The sequence below is a fragment of the Lissotriton helveticus genome, chromosome 5_1 (genome assembly GCF_964261635.1).
Source record: "Lissotriton helveticus chromosome 5_1, aLisHel1.1, whole genome shotgun sequence".
Taxonomy (NCBI): Eukaryota; Metazoa; Chordata; class Amphibia; order Caudata; family Salamandridae; genus Lissotriton; species Lissotriton helveticus.
The window spans coordinates 1,255,192,581-1,255,209,145 of NC_136065.1; the positions used below are offsets into that span (position 1 = coordinate 1,255,192,581).

The 16,565-nt window shown below is 40.0% G+C and overlaps 1 protein-coding gene across 3 annotated transcripts in view; it reads left to right on the forward strand.

Moving 5' to 3' along the window:
* LOC144755273 (uncharacterized) overlaps window positions 1-16,565 on the forward strand; it is a 168,766-nt gene that overhangs the window by 25,956 nt on the left and 126,245 nt on the right. For all 3 annotated transcript variants that reach the window (XM_078644041.1, XM_078644042.1, XM_078644043.1), the window contains one exon: window positions 4,837-4,947. In XM_078644041.1, the coding sequence (XP_078500167.1) occupies window positions 4,837-4,947 (111 nt within the window). The remainder of the gene's footprint in view (window positions 1-4,836; window positions 4,948-16,565) is intronic.

Below are 16,565 nucleotides of genomic sequence, written 5' to 3' on the forward strand. Positions count from 1 at the left end.
GGGACTGGATCCAGGCAGAGGCAACATGTAGTGGGGCTGGGGGTTTACTTACAGAGCGGTTTTTAGAGTTCAAAAGGTCTAGGAAGTTGGAACCCTTCCTCGACCTCATAGCCAAGCCCCGGGATAGAGCCCTTTATCTAAAACTCAGGTATGGGACCCTCCCGGTGCACGAGTTTACCGCAGGGTGGTCCAACGCTGGTGACTCTCGGCGCTCTTGCCCAGGGTGCGCGGCCCCAAAGGAGTCTGTGGCGCATTTATTTTTTGTCTGCCCCGCCTACAAAGTTGCTAGGAAGGTTTGGCTGAAACCAGTATGTATGGGGTTGGGTTTGAGGTGCCACAAAATGGCCTTACGAGTTCTCACCACTGATCCGACCTCCTCTATCATGGTATGTGGGGTGGCCAAATTCCTGAGCAGTGCATGGCTGACTCGTATTAGGAGGATGAAGCAACATGTTCCCTAGCCAAATAGTTAGGTGGCCCCTAGTGGTTGGGCGATATGTTAAGACTAGTACGGCTTTGAAGCCACCCCAACCTTCATGCAATAGTGTACTGATGAGAATGTTGATTGGGATTTACAAAATCGATCCAACGTACTGTATAATGTGCAGGTTTTATTTATTTATTTATTTTTTAAGTAATTTTATTGTATAAGGTCTTATATAATGTTTTTCATTCCCTTATTTCTTTTAAGTATATAGTAATGAATAATTGTATAAAATGTATTCTTTTATGGTGAAAGTTTTACCGAATAAAGATTTACTACTGCTACTATAACATTCAGCATCTCATGAACAACCACAAACTCTGAAAAGTTTCGAAATCTTTATCTAAGTAAATTCTGGAAAGTTATAAACATGAACTCAATTTAGCTTCTTAATTCTATTTAGACTATTGTAGATTTAGACATAAACATTACAAACAATTTGAAGAGAAAATGTCGTTAGGCATTTTAGACAGAGGGTGGGTAAGAAAAGGGAAAACAGTACAATGACAAACCCACACTTTATAGTTACCTATATCGGTGTGATGACCAACCCTGGCCACTGGCTGAGTCAAAGAATAAGGATCCCAAGTACAGGTGCCAGCAAAAAAGAACAGGTGCAAGCCAGAATCAGAACCAGGGCAGGATACAGACCAAATTGGATCAGGACAGGACCACCACAGGCTAAGACTCGCACCACAGCTAAAGTTCAAAACGCCAGCGTTGTAAACCCTCTCTGCAGCTAACAGTCGAACCCCGATTGGGTCATCGATCTACTTCCCATAACCCCGATTGGGTTATCGATTCTTCTGACAGAGCGCTCCGCCAGCAACTCTGCTCTCGATCACCTATTGAGTGTCTTGGGTCAGTGACAGGTCAGCTATTCGGACAAGTCGGACAAACTAACTAGCTTAGCCTACCCTAGTTATACTATTTTTCAGGTCAGTGTACTACCCCCAAATGTTGCAAATGTTGCAATTGTTGCAAATGTATGAATCCCACAATTTTATTGGACAAGAACGAGGAGTAGCCATCAGACCATATTTTCCTGAAGCAACTTGTCAATCATGTATTCAAGTCGTTCCCTCCCATAATATTATCAACCCATGTTCTTTATTCCGACCGGTAGTGAAACGTATCAATAATTATTTTTAACATTTTAATCAGTTCAGCTTCCTCCAGTAAGGCAAGGAGTTCACTCTTCTCCGCCTTCCATGTCTTCTTGGCTTAGTTTCAAGGCTGCAGCTTCTGTGGCTTCAAGATTTGTCACGCAGGCTCAGTTTCTCCAAAGATGGAGTTCAGCAAAGCATTTAGGCCCGTTCATTCATAGCATATAAAAATAGAAAAGAACAGTTTTAGAGACACAAAATAAATGAATGCACTGTATACCACTTCTTTCTACTCTAGTCCCATTATTTTATTTTAAACTATTGCATTAGATATTAAGCGAAAACAGACGGCTTAGCAAAGCAGCGTTGCAAGCTTCTTGCACGCTAGGACACGTAACGGCCATCTTATATCTATTGTGCAGAAGCAGAAGTTTTCCCAGCAAGCATATCACGTGGGCATGACAGACGCATGCGCAGTAGAAAATCCCTCGTAACAGCAGGCATTTTAGTGCAAGCAGATTATAGTTAATAAAAGCACATTGGCAAGCTTCCCCTAGATGCCTAATATGTTGTGTAATGCAATCTTAATAAGACAAAACATGTTAGTTAGTACATTAATATTATTTTCGAGAGGGCTGAGTACGAGCAAGTCACTTTACGTGTGAAACCTTGCTCCATCAGAGTGAAGCAGACTAGAGTGGCGTAAAATGTAGTGCTGTAGAGTGCAGTAGAGTGGCGTCGAGTAGAGTGGTGAAGTAGAGTGCAGAACCATAGAGTGTATGGGTGTAGACTATAGTGACATAGGGTGTAGTGGCGTAGTGTAGAGTGGTGCAGAGTAGAGTGGCGTAGAGCGCAGTGCGAAGAGTAGAGTGGCACAGCATAGAGTGGAGTAGCGTAGAGTGCAGTGGCGTAAAGTGGATTGTTTCAGAGTAGACTCGAGTGGCGTAGAGTGAGGTGATGCAGGGTAGGGTGAAGTGATGCAGGGTAAAATAGAGTGGTGTTGATTTGAGTCGTGTAAAGTAGATTAGAGTGCCTTAGAGTGGACCAGCCTAGAATAGAGTAGTACTGAGTAGAGTGCATTGGCGCAGAATGTATTTGCATTGAGTGCAGAGGCATTGAGTGCAGTGTTGCAGAGTAGTGTGACGTGGAGTGTCATATAGTAGAGTTGTGCAGAGTAGAGTGGTGTGGCCTAGACTGGAGTGTAGTGGCGAAGAGTGGATTGGTGTAGAGTAGAGTGCAGTGACGCAGAGTCGGGTGGTGCAGAGTAGAGTGCAGTGTCATGGCGGAAATTGGAGTATGCATGGTTGTGGTAGCACTTTGCTATTACAGACAACACATTTTCAAATGAATGAAATGACCACTACATTTTCACAGATATACAGTTTTATTGATAAATGTATACAGCACACATGTATGGATATGTAAAAAATTAGTGTATTGATTTTTTTTATCATAATAAAATTGTTGTTTCCACCACACTTCAGAATTACAAAAGATATGCTTTATTTGTGCTTTTATAACTCTTGCATATTCTGAAATATCTGCACAGTTCATAAGAGACATTTGTTGTGTGGTAGAAAAAAAGCCTTTCGCAGCAAGATTGTCACATAAATCCTCTGTATTTAACTCGTTTAGTCCTTCCGTCGGCTGTTGAACGTTCGGAGCACTACCTGGCTGGTGCTGCGCATGTTCAACGGCCGACGCAGCCCCGCCCGTTTTTTAAAACGGCCGCACGCGGCCAATGGGTTAAAGTCAGACAAAGAAAAATAAACATTAAGGTCCCTCGGAAGAGTAAGCCTCACATTTGACCTCTGTCTTTGAATGCACAGAATATGTGACAAGATAAGAACAAGAATTATAGACCTGTTAATAGAAAGTGAGTTCTGGGAATGATACAGTAAACAAGGGTTGCTCCACGGGAGGGACAAACTCAAACTGGACAGCCTAAAGCAAATAAAGTCAGCAAATAGAAAGCAAGCTACTGTAAGTTACAAACCACAAAGTCAATAATAAGCGATGGCGAAATGCATTCCAAGGGAAGCGTTCAGAATGCCACAAGAAGTTGTTAGCAAACCAGACAGTTATGCTGTCTGGTAGACTTCGACCTAAAAATTACAATATTTTATTACAAGAAATTATCAAACTTTTTTGCTCTTTGAATTAGAAAAGACAGTATACTAAATTGATGTGTCTTTACTTCTAATATAGGACATTTTATTATAGTGGTGTGAGTGGTGGCCCTGTCTGGCACTTGGATTGTATTCCAGATCCTCAATGGTTTGTCCAGTATATCACAGTAGACAAGAGCAAGCCACATGCAAATCAGATAGGGGCATGTTCCAACAGAAATAGTCCAGCCCAAACTGCCATTCAACCCTCTTCTGGAAGGGAACGCAAGAAATCACCCTTGGGTTGCTTGTAAATGTGATTTGGCAGTTAGGGCTGGATTATTCCTGTTGTGTAACAACCAAGGCTGATTTTTAATAGTTTGAGCCTTTTATGGATAGGCACAATGACAAAAAATTACAAACTGGAATGTGACCCAAAGTAAGTATTAGCGACTGAGATTAATTTAAGCATTACACCAATCAGTTTGTCGTTTTGTTGAATTTTTCTATACTCAAGATAAAATAGTTACTTCTTGGTGAATAATATTTTTATATGATCTCCTGAATGTTATTGTTTTCATTCTAATATCAATTTTTTTTTTTCGTTGTAATATATTTTCTATCAATGTGTATTAATACGTCTAAATTGCGATGTAAAAATGCCACACAATTAGCTGCACAAATCCACAAAATTTGATTTTCTATGCTGTATAATTAAGCGAACTCTGCTGCATAGTCTTCAAATATTTCTGTTAAAAGTAGGCTGAGATGAAATCTTTGAAGAAGGCAAGTGGAAGGGGGACTTTGACTAAGAATTGCGGAGTATGTTTCGGGAAGAGACATTGAAACAGCCCAATTCTTTAATATCACCATTCGATTATAAAAACGAAAAAAAGCAGGGGCTTAACACAGGCCCCCGCAGCCCCCGTGGTGCGGGGGGCCCCTAGCTCCAAGGGGCCCCCTCGGCACTGCACTGTGACCGGAGAGCTCCTGATTGAGCCCGGAGGGGGCCCCTCTAAGTACCGTGCAGGGGGGCCTCCTCACTTTTCCTTACGCCAGTGAAAAAAGAATTGATTTATAATCAATGAACCGCATGTACCGCTAATAAATGATTCTTTGCCTATTTGTTTCATAACAGGTCCTCTCATTACAACTGCAGTATGTTCAGTTAGAGCTAAGGAGAAGGAAGAGATGTGTGCAGAGGAGCAACAAAACTCTGAAAGCAGACATGGGATTTATAGTTGGTCAGGTGAGTATGATGTGCTTTACCTTCCTCACAGCTTTCTCTGACACCCATATAGATTTGCCTACATGCTCAGACGAGTGCTAGAACCTCATAACAGATATACATGGGCATTCTGTCCATTTAAAACCGTAATGTAGTTGCTGGTGTCAGTATTGTCCCCTACAGATTTCCAGTCATTTCAGATCACCGGCTACTTAAAGAGAGATGTTGGGAAATGCATTCGGAGATTTATTAGTGGTGTCAGGCTCGGATTGAGACTTTACTGTGCCTAGTATTTATTGCTAGTGCTGCTATTGAAGGGACTCACTACTGAGTATACTGAGTCCACTACTGAGTCCCAACACTGCGTGTTGCAGGGTGAGCCTAGTCTCCTTTTAGGGAATTGGGGGGCTGTTTTTTAACTCTGTTTTTACTCTGTTATTGTGTCTGTTTTAAAACTCGTGCTGTTTTTAGAAAAACCCACATACTTCATTTAGCGCTGCTTGCTGCAGCTACCTTCCCACTTGCACTTTCTTTCACGATCACCGAGAGGAGCGCCATTTTTACTCCGCTCGGGTAGGCCATTTTGTGGCAGACATATTGGGGGCGGTTAGCGTCCAGTTCTTGGTGTGCTCACTGGTGGGTGCCTATTTAAGACACGCCGGTACGCTGTCGCACAGTGGACACGCGCTGCAGGCGCGCCAGCGGCAAGCCCGTCTGCGCCGAGACCGTGACCAGCACCAGCCACGCTGCCTGTTTGGGGAGCGAAGAGGGGATGTCCTGGTCGCACGATTCGCTCCTTGCCCTAGGTAGTAATTAATGAATTGGATCCCATGGGGCTCGATGGTAGAATTTCGATTCCAGCTACCACTGTAAGTTCTGTAGTTTTAAGCGGGGAATCCCAGGAGGGACATCTAGCAGCTGGGGTAAGCCTCCCAAGATACTGAGAGCATTGGGCGGAGGGGTAAGAGCCTGTCTGATTAACTGTAGATCACTGCCCAGGCACACTGACGACATTTGGCTCTTACGAATAGACAAAGGTTGGGATATAGTATTCCTTACGTAAACTTGGCTGAAAGAGGACACCTTCCCGACATTAACACTGGCAATCCCCCCTGGTTTCAGGATAGTCTGCGTCAGTAGGCCTGGAGAAAAGCGAGGGAGTGGGGTGGCAATTATTTTTAAGGAGTCATGGGACATTACTTTTTCTGAATTGATCGGTCTTGGCTCCATTGAGGGCATGAACATTTGCATTAAGCTCTCCCCTATCCTCTCCCTAGCAGGTTTTTTAATATATAGACCTCCAGATTGCCCGAATCTTCATTTTTGGGAGCTGAGCAATTTGATTGCACGGAAATCTTTACATTACTCTAACTTCTTGGCCCTAGGTGATTTCAACCTCCACGTGGATGACCCCTCTTGCCTTTCAGCTAGTGCAATTCCTCAAGGGAGCGAATCTCACGCAACATGTCTCCGCGCCCACTCACAGAGCAGGTCATATGCTTGACCTCATTTTCTCTAACATCCATTCCATTAGATTCTAGTGCACTCAACGCATGCCGTGGTCAGACCACCATCTAGTTCCTTTTTCATTCAGCATAGGCAAAACACAGCCATCGAGTCAAAAACAATCATCGGTAGGTAGGAACTGGAAGAGAGTTAAGGCTGACAATGTAGGCCCTTTGATTCTTCACGGGGAACAACCACGCTCAGGTGATCCCAATGCGGATGCTGCGTTGTTTAATGCAAGGATCTCGGCCTCACTCAATAAGGTGGCGCAACTAACAATTCCTAAATCTCAGAGAGAATCCCCGTCTGTCCCATGGTTCTCGGACGAACTTAGGAGCGAAAAAATGGAGGAAAGATTACAACCCTGAAGTGAAGCAGGAATATGAGGTAGCTTTAAAAAAGCTACGTAAAATGATGGGAAAGGCCAGGAGAGAGCATTTTGTTAAACAGATTGAGGGTGCAGAGAACTCAAGCAAAGAGATCTTTAGGATTGTGAGATCCTTCACCAACCCTTCTGTGGCTGAAGGAAAAATGATACCCTTCTTAGCTCTATGTTCCAACCTATCTAACTTCTTTGAGAAGAAGATCCAGATCGTGTACTCCTCTTTTACATCCAAAGTGCCAGTTTTGGCTGCTCAGGCTTCCATAACTGGCAAGCCTGAGGACACCTTTGTAAAGTGTGCCCCTATAACTCTGCAAGAATCTTTGGCTGAAATCTTGAGGTGCAAGTCGGGCTCTCCAGCTGACCCTTGTCCTCCAAAGATTTTCAGACTACTGGCGAACTGGATTAATCCAGCATTGAATTACATCTGGATTGCGCCTTTGTCCACAGGCATCTTTCCTGATGTATGGAAGCACGTGCTCCCATCACCGCTCTTGAAAAAATCTAATGCCGACCCCAAGGAGCTTGGGAATTACCGGGCTATTCCTCTGCTGCCAGCTCCTGATAAAATGTTGGTAAAATTAGCGCAAGGCCAACTCTCTATGTATGTCGATTCTCATGACATCTTACATGACACTCAATCAGGCTTCCGAACAGGATACAGCACTGAAACCGTGGTGGAGGTGGCAGAATCCATAAGAATGTCATTGGATGCAGGAGCCTCTGCTGTGTCGATCCTGTTGGATTTATCCGCGGCCTTCGACACGGTCGCCCACCCTATACTGCTAAATAGACTTGAACAGTTTGGTTTGGATTGCACTCAAAGTGTATTTCTCCCTCCACACCAAACATCATCTAAGCCTTTGAGGTGTGGGGTACCACAAGGCTTGGCACTAAGCCCTTTGCTCTTTAACATCTACCTGGTACCACTCTTCAATCTCATTGACACCTGGGAATTAAAGGCTGTGTCTTACGCAGACGATACCCAGCTGATATCCTCCTTCAAGGATCAGTCAAAGGATTCATTTGCCGGATTAATGAGTTGCCTGAAAGACATCACTAGCTGGATGAATAGTAACAAATTGAAACCAAATGCGGACAAGATGGAGATCATGTCCTTTGGCCAGCCCTCCCCCCTCCCGCAGGACTGTGGTGGCCTGCTGAGTTGGGCACTCCTCCTGGACCGGCAAAGACAGCCGAAATTTAGGCGTCAAGTGGGACTCAGATCTATCTTTCGAAACCCACATATGCCATTTCTCGTCAATCTGATTTGGCAAATTAAAAATGTCAAAAAAATTCTTGCACCTCCTGCCAGAAAAGAGCAGGAGGGTGGTGGTTCATGCAGCTGTAACATCCAATCTGGACTATGCTAATAGTCTATACCTAGATCTTCCCAGTTAACTGATTCATAGACTTTAGATGATTCAGAATGCGGCCGTGAGGCTTATTCATGGGGTGCCCTTTTGCCACCACATTTCCCCTTACATCAGGCGACTACACTGGCTCCTGGTTGCAAAACACATTGAATTTAAGGCCTTGACCCTAGCTTTTCGGGCAATGTACAACATAGGGCCGGGATACCTCAGAAAGAGACTTCTCCCATACCAAACGTTGAAATCATATTGATATTGTTACCTTGGAAATTATTCCATTTTTTTAATAAAAACAGTGTGAGATGAAGAAGACACTGCCTGAATATAAATTGCTGAATCTCAATTAATATTTTAGGGAATATTATTAGGGAAAGGAGTCTAGTTTAGAATTACATAAAAGCTCATATCTAGAAGGAGGTATCCGAACTTTTTGTTGCAATTCATCATTCTGATATATATATGTTTTAAATAAAAAATACCAGCTTTAATCTAAGAGTGCCAGAAATGTACAGTTTGGGAAAGTTTTATTCTAGGATTGTGCTATAATGACATATCTAATGTATGTGAAATAGTTGATTGATAAAGTGACTCTAAATGGTGAAGTATTAACTTTGTAGATTTCAAAATAATACATTTATCAACTAACATTGAAGTGTTAGACATAGCTAATAAAGTAGGTAAGGAAACGGTGTTATCAAACCTTTTTTACAAAACCTTTTGGTTTTAATATAAACGCTTTATGAGAATTTAAAAAATCCAGCAAATCAAATCCTCCATTACATTTTGCTATTTTTTATTTCTTATAGCTTATACAGGGAGTTTTATTATTCCAAAGAAACTTAGAAGTGGTGATCAACAGTCTAATGAAACTGGATAGGAAATTTACTAGGGGTCATAGCTAGGGAATAAAAATGTTTAGAAGTTTTACCATTTTTATTGAATCCATTTCCCCCGCCATGAAAGATATAATGCAGACCATTTGGAGAATTTATCTTTAATGTAGTTGATAATAGATTCACAATTTAATGGATTTTTTTAATGTGATTGGAAATCAGAATACCAATTTGATCCCTTTGCTAAATTATTTCTTGTATGGGTCACATATCAGGTGTTCAACGAAGATTGAGAGGGAAAAAAATCATTTTTGTTGGTATTTAACATATAACCTGAAATCTGAGAGTATAATGAGATAATATCAAATAATGGAGGAAAGGAGGTTTCAGGATTACTAATAAACAAAAGGATATCATCTGCATGAGATATTGTTTTTATGGTGAAATCTTTGATATTAATACCAGTAATAGCAATACAGTTTCTAATAGTAGTGAGTAAGGGTTCAAAAACAAGAAGTGACAAGGGACAACCTTGTCTGGTACCTCTAAAAAGAGAAAATTGATTGGAAATATGACCATTAACGAATAGGCAAGCAGAAGGGCTTGAATAAAGAGCAGATATCATGCGAATAAACTAATCACCAAAATTAAATGCTGATAAGGTATGGAATAGATATTGCCTATGAACTTTGTCGAAGGCTTTTTCCGCATCCAATGCTAGTACTTCAGCTGGTAAGGAAAAAGACGACCCTTGTTCAGTAGCTTATAATAAGACTCTAGTGTTGTTGACAGAGTATCTATTTTTCATGAAACCAGATTGATCAGGATGAATAAGGGATTCCAGTACAGAGGTCAATCTGCTTGCAAGAATTTTAGCATGGAGTTTACATCTTGATTTATTAAGGAAATAGGGCAATAATTCGATACAATAGCTGGGTCTTTGTTAGGTTTTGGAAAATCTATAGTCAATGATTCAGTAAAAGCACGAGAAGTTGAGCCTGAAGCACTAAAAAAGGTAAAAAGTTTAAACAAATGAAGAATGAGCTGCAAGGCAAATTGTTTATAAAATTCCACTCAAATTACATCAGGACCTGGAGATTTACATTGTTTAAGGGATTTAATAACCAGTTTATTTTTTTCAATAGTAATTGGCGAATCTAATTTATCTTTGGTTGACTGTGATACTTCAGGTAATCCACATTGATGTAAACAAGCATTTGCAATGCAATAGTTCTCGCATTTACGTATATGAGCTATTGGCATTGTAAATGGCAATACCTTTTATTTATGTTTTGGTTTTGAAAACATAAATAAAAGGTATTGTAATTTTTAGAATGCCAATAGCTTAAACTAGCGTAAATGTGAGACCTATTGCATTGCAAATGCTTGTCTTTCTTTTCCTTCTTTTTTCTCCTGTCACTTATCAACTTATTTGGTCCCTTGATCCCCAAATTTTGTCTCTCTTACTTGGACCACCTTTCACCAGGACCTCGTACTGACTGATGGCATGGAAAGTAGGATGTAATCGTGCCTTGAATGCTGAGCTCTCACGGCTGTGTTCATATAAAATGCATGACTCTCCACCCCCAGGTTATTGACTCTGTATAGGTGCAGTTTTACAAATTTTTTTAATTGAATGAGGTTTTTCAGTTTTTTTTACCACTATTATCTCCCTTGTCAGTACTTTTTTCGCAGAGTACGCCTGGAAATCTGATTACATTGTTTTGCACATGTAAGGTCAGCTTTTGTGAAGGCCTTGCACTTGTAAATCGTGCATCTTTTGTGAGCTTAAACTACATGGGCACACTGCTTTGAGAATCAAGCGCTTTGTGCCTGACACTCCTTCAGCATGTCAAAGTCATCTGTCAAATCTGTCTTGATAAGCCCTCTCAGGACAGATTTGACAGATGACTTGATAAAATGTGATCTTGCACTGTATGAAATCTATTTCGGCAGCTGATGCCCTAATGCATTTGTGCAAGTTTTTTTTTTCTCTTACAAGGGCACCTTCTGTTGGAACTCAACTTGTGAGTGAGGATAAAATCTGAAGCAGCCTATGTCACAGGGCCTGGGGACGCATCCAGCTAATGTGCACTCATCTGCATTAGAGGACAACGGGCCTGCTTAGTTTTCTGGAAGCCATCTTTATGAGTCATTCCCTGCCGTGCGCTTCATCTTGGGGAAGGTGAGAGCTGGCGAGAGGAGAATGAGAGATGGGAAAATGAAAGGCAGAGAAAAGAAAAACACAGGAAGATCATGTAGCCATTAAGAGGAGCGATTTATGCTTCATGTCTGCCTGGAAGAGAATCCTGGTAGACTGTGGCCAATAAAATGTAGCTCTGTTGTTCTGCATCCACTGATGCTCTTTGCAATTCCTACTGTGTGTATGATAAAATGCTGTGATGAGTCGCTTTGCAATTTCCAGAATATTGCCTTACAGCCCTCACCAGCACTCGTAGAAACTGCTAAAGGAAAATGTCGTCTATGTTCTGTCAATCAATCATACATGGCATGTTGCGTACATGTTTGTCGCAAGTAAAACCTAAAATTGATGCTGTGTATTTTTTTAATACAATTGTAAAGTGACCGACTTCAGGCCTCATTCAGAAAGGAACAAGTTTAAAAAACAAGCATTTGCAATGGAGTAGGACTCGCATTTACACAAGACCTATTGCATTGAATCACAGACAGCAGGAGGGAGGAAGCACGTCAGCGGGAGTGCGGGTGGGGGGAGGGGAGAAGGGTCCGAGAAGGCAAGGACAAATTATTGCTTACAGTCTAAATAACACATACCCTACCGTGTAACACTTGAAGTAATGGGGCCTGTAGCCAAGGGAGGGTACAAATGACTACATGAATATATTAAGGAAGGACTAACCAGCCTCATAATCAAACAGAAGGCAGCATTTACGAAAGACAATGACACAAGCCAATTAAAAACATGGTTGGAGAGTGGGCGGAGCTTCAATTGCATACTCCATTACTGCATGCCTCGCAGAGCAAGCAGCGCGCTGCCGCTATATGCTCGACCTACAGATGGTCAATCAGGGAATGATTCTCCAAATGAGGTTTATTGTATAAGGTTGAACGATAATTTAGAAATTCATTAACAATATCCTTTTGGGATAAAGCAATCTTTCCATTGGAACAATGAATTGTATTTATTTGAGTTTTATCTTTTTTAATACATAAATAATTTGCCAAGAGTCTTCCAGACCTATTAGCATTAAACAGAATTTGGCTTTAGTATTAGAAAGTTGTATACCAGCTCTTCTACTTAGGGGCTGATTCCGATCCGGGTTGGAAGGGCACCGAACGCGTTCCGGCCAGAAAAACTATGAGCCGTACGTGCGTTTTCCGCCCGACTTGTACAACTGTACGAGCGCGCAAGTACGATGCGAGGTACATGAAAATCACCGACCAAGTCGTTTTCGGGTCCGATCCGCTCCGTACGTCTCGGCTAAAAGCTGTCCGTGGCATGCAATGGATGCGATTTCCGATCGAGCCAGTACGATGCACACAGTGTCCGGCTCCAAAACGTCCGGGAAGTTGCCTTTGGGGGTTCACTTCGGAACCCCTGTCACCCGCAGCCCTATGACTCGGACACAGGAGGAGACCCAAGGGTCTCGCCAACACAGGCATGTACGGTGCGGATGGCACCGACGCATAGCCACTGTGGGTAGCACCCTTGCGTGAGACGTAGCCATTCAGTCAATGGGAGCCCATGTATGCATTGTACGACCAGCTCATATTGACTTCTATGGGAGTCCAACCGAACCGAGTCCGGCAGCATACGGCCGCACCGTACTCGTTCGGTCGGACTGCTGGACTCGGCTTGGTCGGAAAACACTCCGGATCCGGCTCGGTCGGAGAGCTTTACGATGCAGATCGAAATCGGCCCCTAAATATTGAGTTAAACTTATAACAAAGCTTTTGCAATTGTATTTTAAATTGGAGATCATTAGAGGTTATGAAAAGTCTCTAAAATTTTGCACTTTGTTTATCCAATTCTTTAATTTTAGAATTGAAAGATTTGTTTTCATGAGGCATAAGAGAAATGGATGTCACTCTAATGTAAGCCTTAAAGGCATCCCACCGCATCACCATAAATGTAGAGCCTTCTGGGTTAAAAGTAAAATAATCCTGGAGTGCTGATAAAATGTTTAGTTTATTATTTTCGTTAAGGTTAATATATGTATTCAAGGCCAACTCGATTGAGCCTGATAATTTGACCCATGTTGTAGAAACATAGAAAAAAGAGCATGTTCAGAAATATTAATATTGTAGATATTTGGTGTATTAACTGAATGAATGAATTGCTGAGAAACTAATAAATGATCTAATCTTGAATAAAAGTTATGAGGATTTGAAAAAATGTAAACATTTTCTCAGTTGGGTGATGTAATCGCCAAATATCAACCAACTAAGAGATTCATTGCGATGTTGGTCGGAAAGGCTCCGAACGGCATTTGGAATTTCCTAACCCTTGTTGGAACCCATGTTTCCTACCGCCTCTGAAACATTTCCAACCGACCGATTACGATAGAAGGTAACTGTTACGACTTTCCAACTTGGTTCCGACCGGCATTCGGAGACTCCAAGTTGGTCCGAGCCAAATCGTACAGGTCTGTGGACTGCGTTTCCGACCGACGTATTACGATGTCGTATTCAGACAGCCTTTCCGAATCGGTCTGTCTGACACAAAACGGCTGTCGGTAACTGACGTTGGGGGCCCATAGCAGGCCCTCCTTCACCAGGAGGCCTCCTTTTGGGGCCTGCGGGGTTACTTATGGGACCCCTCTTTACAACCATGCACAGTGTAGCAGGCACTTTGCGACAGGGTGCAAGGTTTTCCGCAACCACCCAATTTTTCAATAGGAGCATGTGTTGCCAGTCGGAACACAGGCTCCAATTGAAGTCAATGCAAGTCTGACCGAACTTTGTTCGGAAACATCGTAATAGGTCGCTCTGACGCTCCGAACCTGAGTTGGTCGGAACCGATGACGACAAGGAGTCGGTAAGAATACTTTCTGACTAACATCATAATGAGGCGCTTAGTTGTTTTAAAAAATTATTTTAGAGTGAAGAAACCTCTAGGTGGTCGATATTTAGTTTGTGATTATCTATCTAAAAAGGATCACAAATGAGGTTAAAATCCCCTCCAACAATAAATGGGACATCGCCTAACTTGAACACTTCTGTAGTAAAAAGAGACCCAAAAATCGGGGTCATCAGTAGTCGGACGATACACATTAATTAAAAACATAACTGTGTCTTGAATTTAAATTTTCACTATAATATAACAACCTTCTTCACCATAAGATTTGCTCAATATTTGGAAATGCAATATGTTTGCAAAGAGGATAGCAACACAATTTTTTCTATGTACAGCAGGAGAAGATATAACAGTGCTAACCCATTTTGTCTTCATAAAAGCTAAAACTGTGTCATCAATGTGCGTCTCTTGTAAAAAACAAATATCCGCTTTATAACTTCCTAAATAATCTAACATTTTAGTGTGCTTCACAGGATATCTTAAACCTTTAACATTAAAGGATACAATTTTAATATCATTGAAATTGCCCATTATGGAGAGTAGAAAGTGTAGCGAAAACGAAAGAAATTAAATTTAAGGCGTAGAAGAGTAAAAAGTATCTCCAGAATGAATAATAGGTAAAAAAGAAAAGGAAAGACACATACAAACACAGAAAAAGACAACAGATAAACATTAAGAACATTTTTGAAATGCACACACGCTTAGCAAGCATGACCAAACCACTAATGCCCTATATCAAATTGGATAAATTGGCTAGCCAGAAAGGACAATGAGATTAATACTCAGGTAGCAGTATCCATGTTGATCCAAGAATAGACAGAGGACTTCAGGGCGCTGAAAGTTCTTTGAGAAACCATCTTTCCAACTCTGAATAGTCGAGGGGTCAAATAGACCATATTTGAAACGGTAACTAGTCATGATATCGAATAAAAATAGCGCCTGGACAGAATATTGAGTTTTTTATATAGAATGGACAAAATATCGAATTGCAAAAATATAGTGGTGCAGAATATTGAAATGCAGGTAAGAAATATCGATTCCCACAATATCGAAGTGAGTAATACCAAATTTCTTTTAGTGTTTCAAGTGTTAGTTTATGTGTTAAAGGTTTGTATGATTTTTGTAATGTATGTTTGAATTTTGTAAAAGTTATGATTTTTATGTTAATTCATTTTTGTGTAATTTAAATCCGTAGCGGGTTGTGGGTTTATAGCGGAATAGGGTGGAAAGTAATTTAATTATAATACATATATTTTTAGCATTATTTAGAATTAATTAATTATATGTTAAATATTTTTTGCGTAATTTAATTCTGTAGTGGGATATAGGGGAATAGGGTGGGAAGTACTTTAATTGAAATGTATTAATTTATTCTTTCATTACTTAATCATTTAATATTTAATAATTTATATTGTTAATTAAGTTAATTAATGTATTACTGATTCATAAAAAATTGATTAACAATTCATATTTAAATGGTAATTATGTTAATAGTTTCATTTTTTTATTAATTAGATATTAATTATTAACAATGAATTTGTAAATATGTTAATTGTGTACTTTATCAGTGGGTTGAGGGTTGATAGGGTAGCAGGGTAGGACGTAATTTATATTTAATGTAACTTATTATTTGTTATATTATAATCTCTGTAAGTTATTTTATAGTAATCGTGTGAATTGAGATTTGATTGTTAATTATATTGTTAATTGTAATTAGTTAATTAATGAATTAATTAATTATGTTAATTTATTAATATGTTACAATATTGTAGGTACTGTTTATAGGGTAAAATGGTGGGAGGTAAATAATTTTTTTTAATTAATTATTGTTTATTAATGTAAATTAAATTGCAGGAGTGGGTATATTAAATTATTCCCCTACGCTATCCAACACTTTCCTTACTATTGCACTTATAGGAGTGGGAATAGAAATTGTTACCCTCCCGCTATCCAACCCTTTCCCTACTGTTGCACTCACTGGAGTGGGAATAGTAATTTTTACCCACCCGCTATCCAACACTTTCCCTACTGTTGCACTCACTGGAGTGGAAATAGTAATTTTATCTTTTTCGCTATGCAATCTTCAGTATTGTTATATTTAATGTAGTGTAAAATATTATTTAAAAAAACAAAAAAACTTTTAATATTTTAACTTGTATGTAATTTATTTTTATATTTGTATTATAGGTTTATTTATATATATATGTAATTATATTTTAAATTAACTTTTTAACATTTAATTATTATAATTATTGATTGCTTGTTTTTTAATATTAAGTTAATATATGTAATAAAAATACAAATACATGTTTATTTTTTCCTAACTTACATTTATTATTTATTAATTTTAAGGTTATTTAAGTATTTTTAAGTATGTTTTACTTAATTATATTTATTATTTTCATGAATTTTACATTACTTTAAGACATTTAAAAAGGTCGATATTTTAGCAAACATAGGGCACCATCACAGGTGCCAGGGGTGTGGCG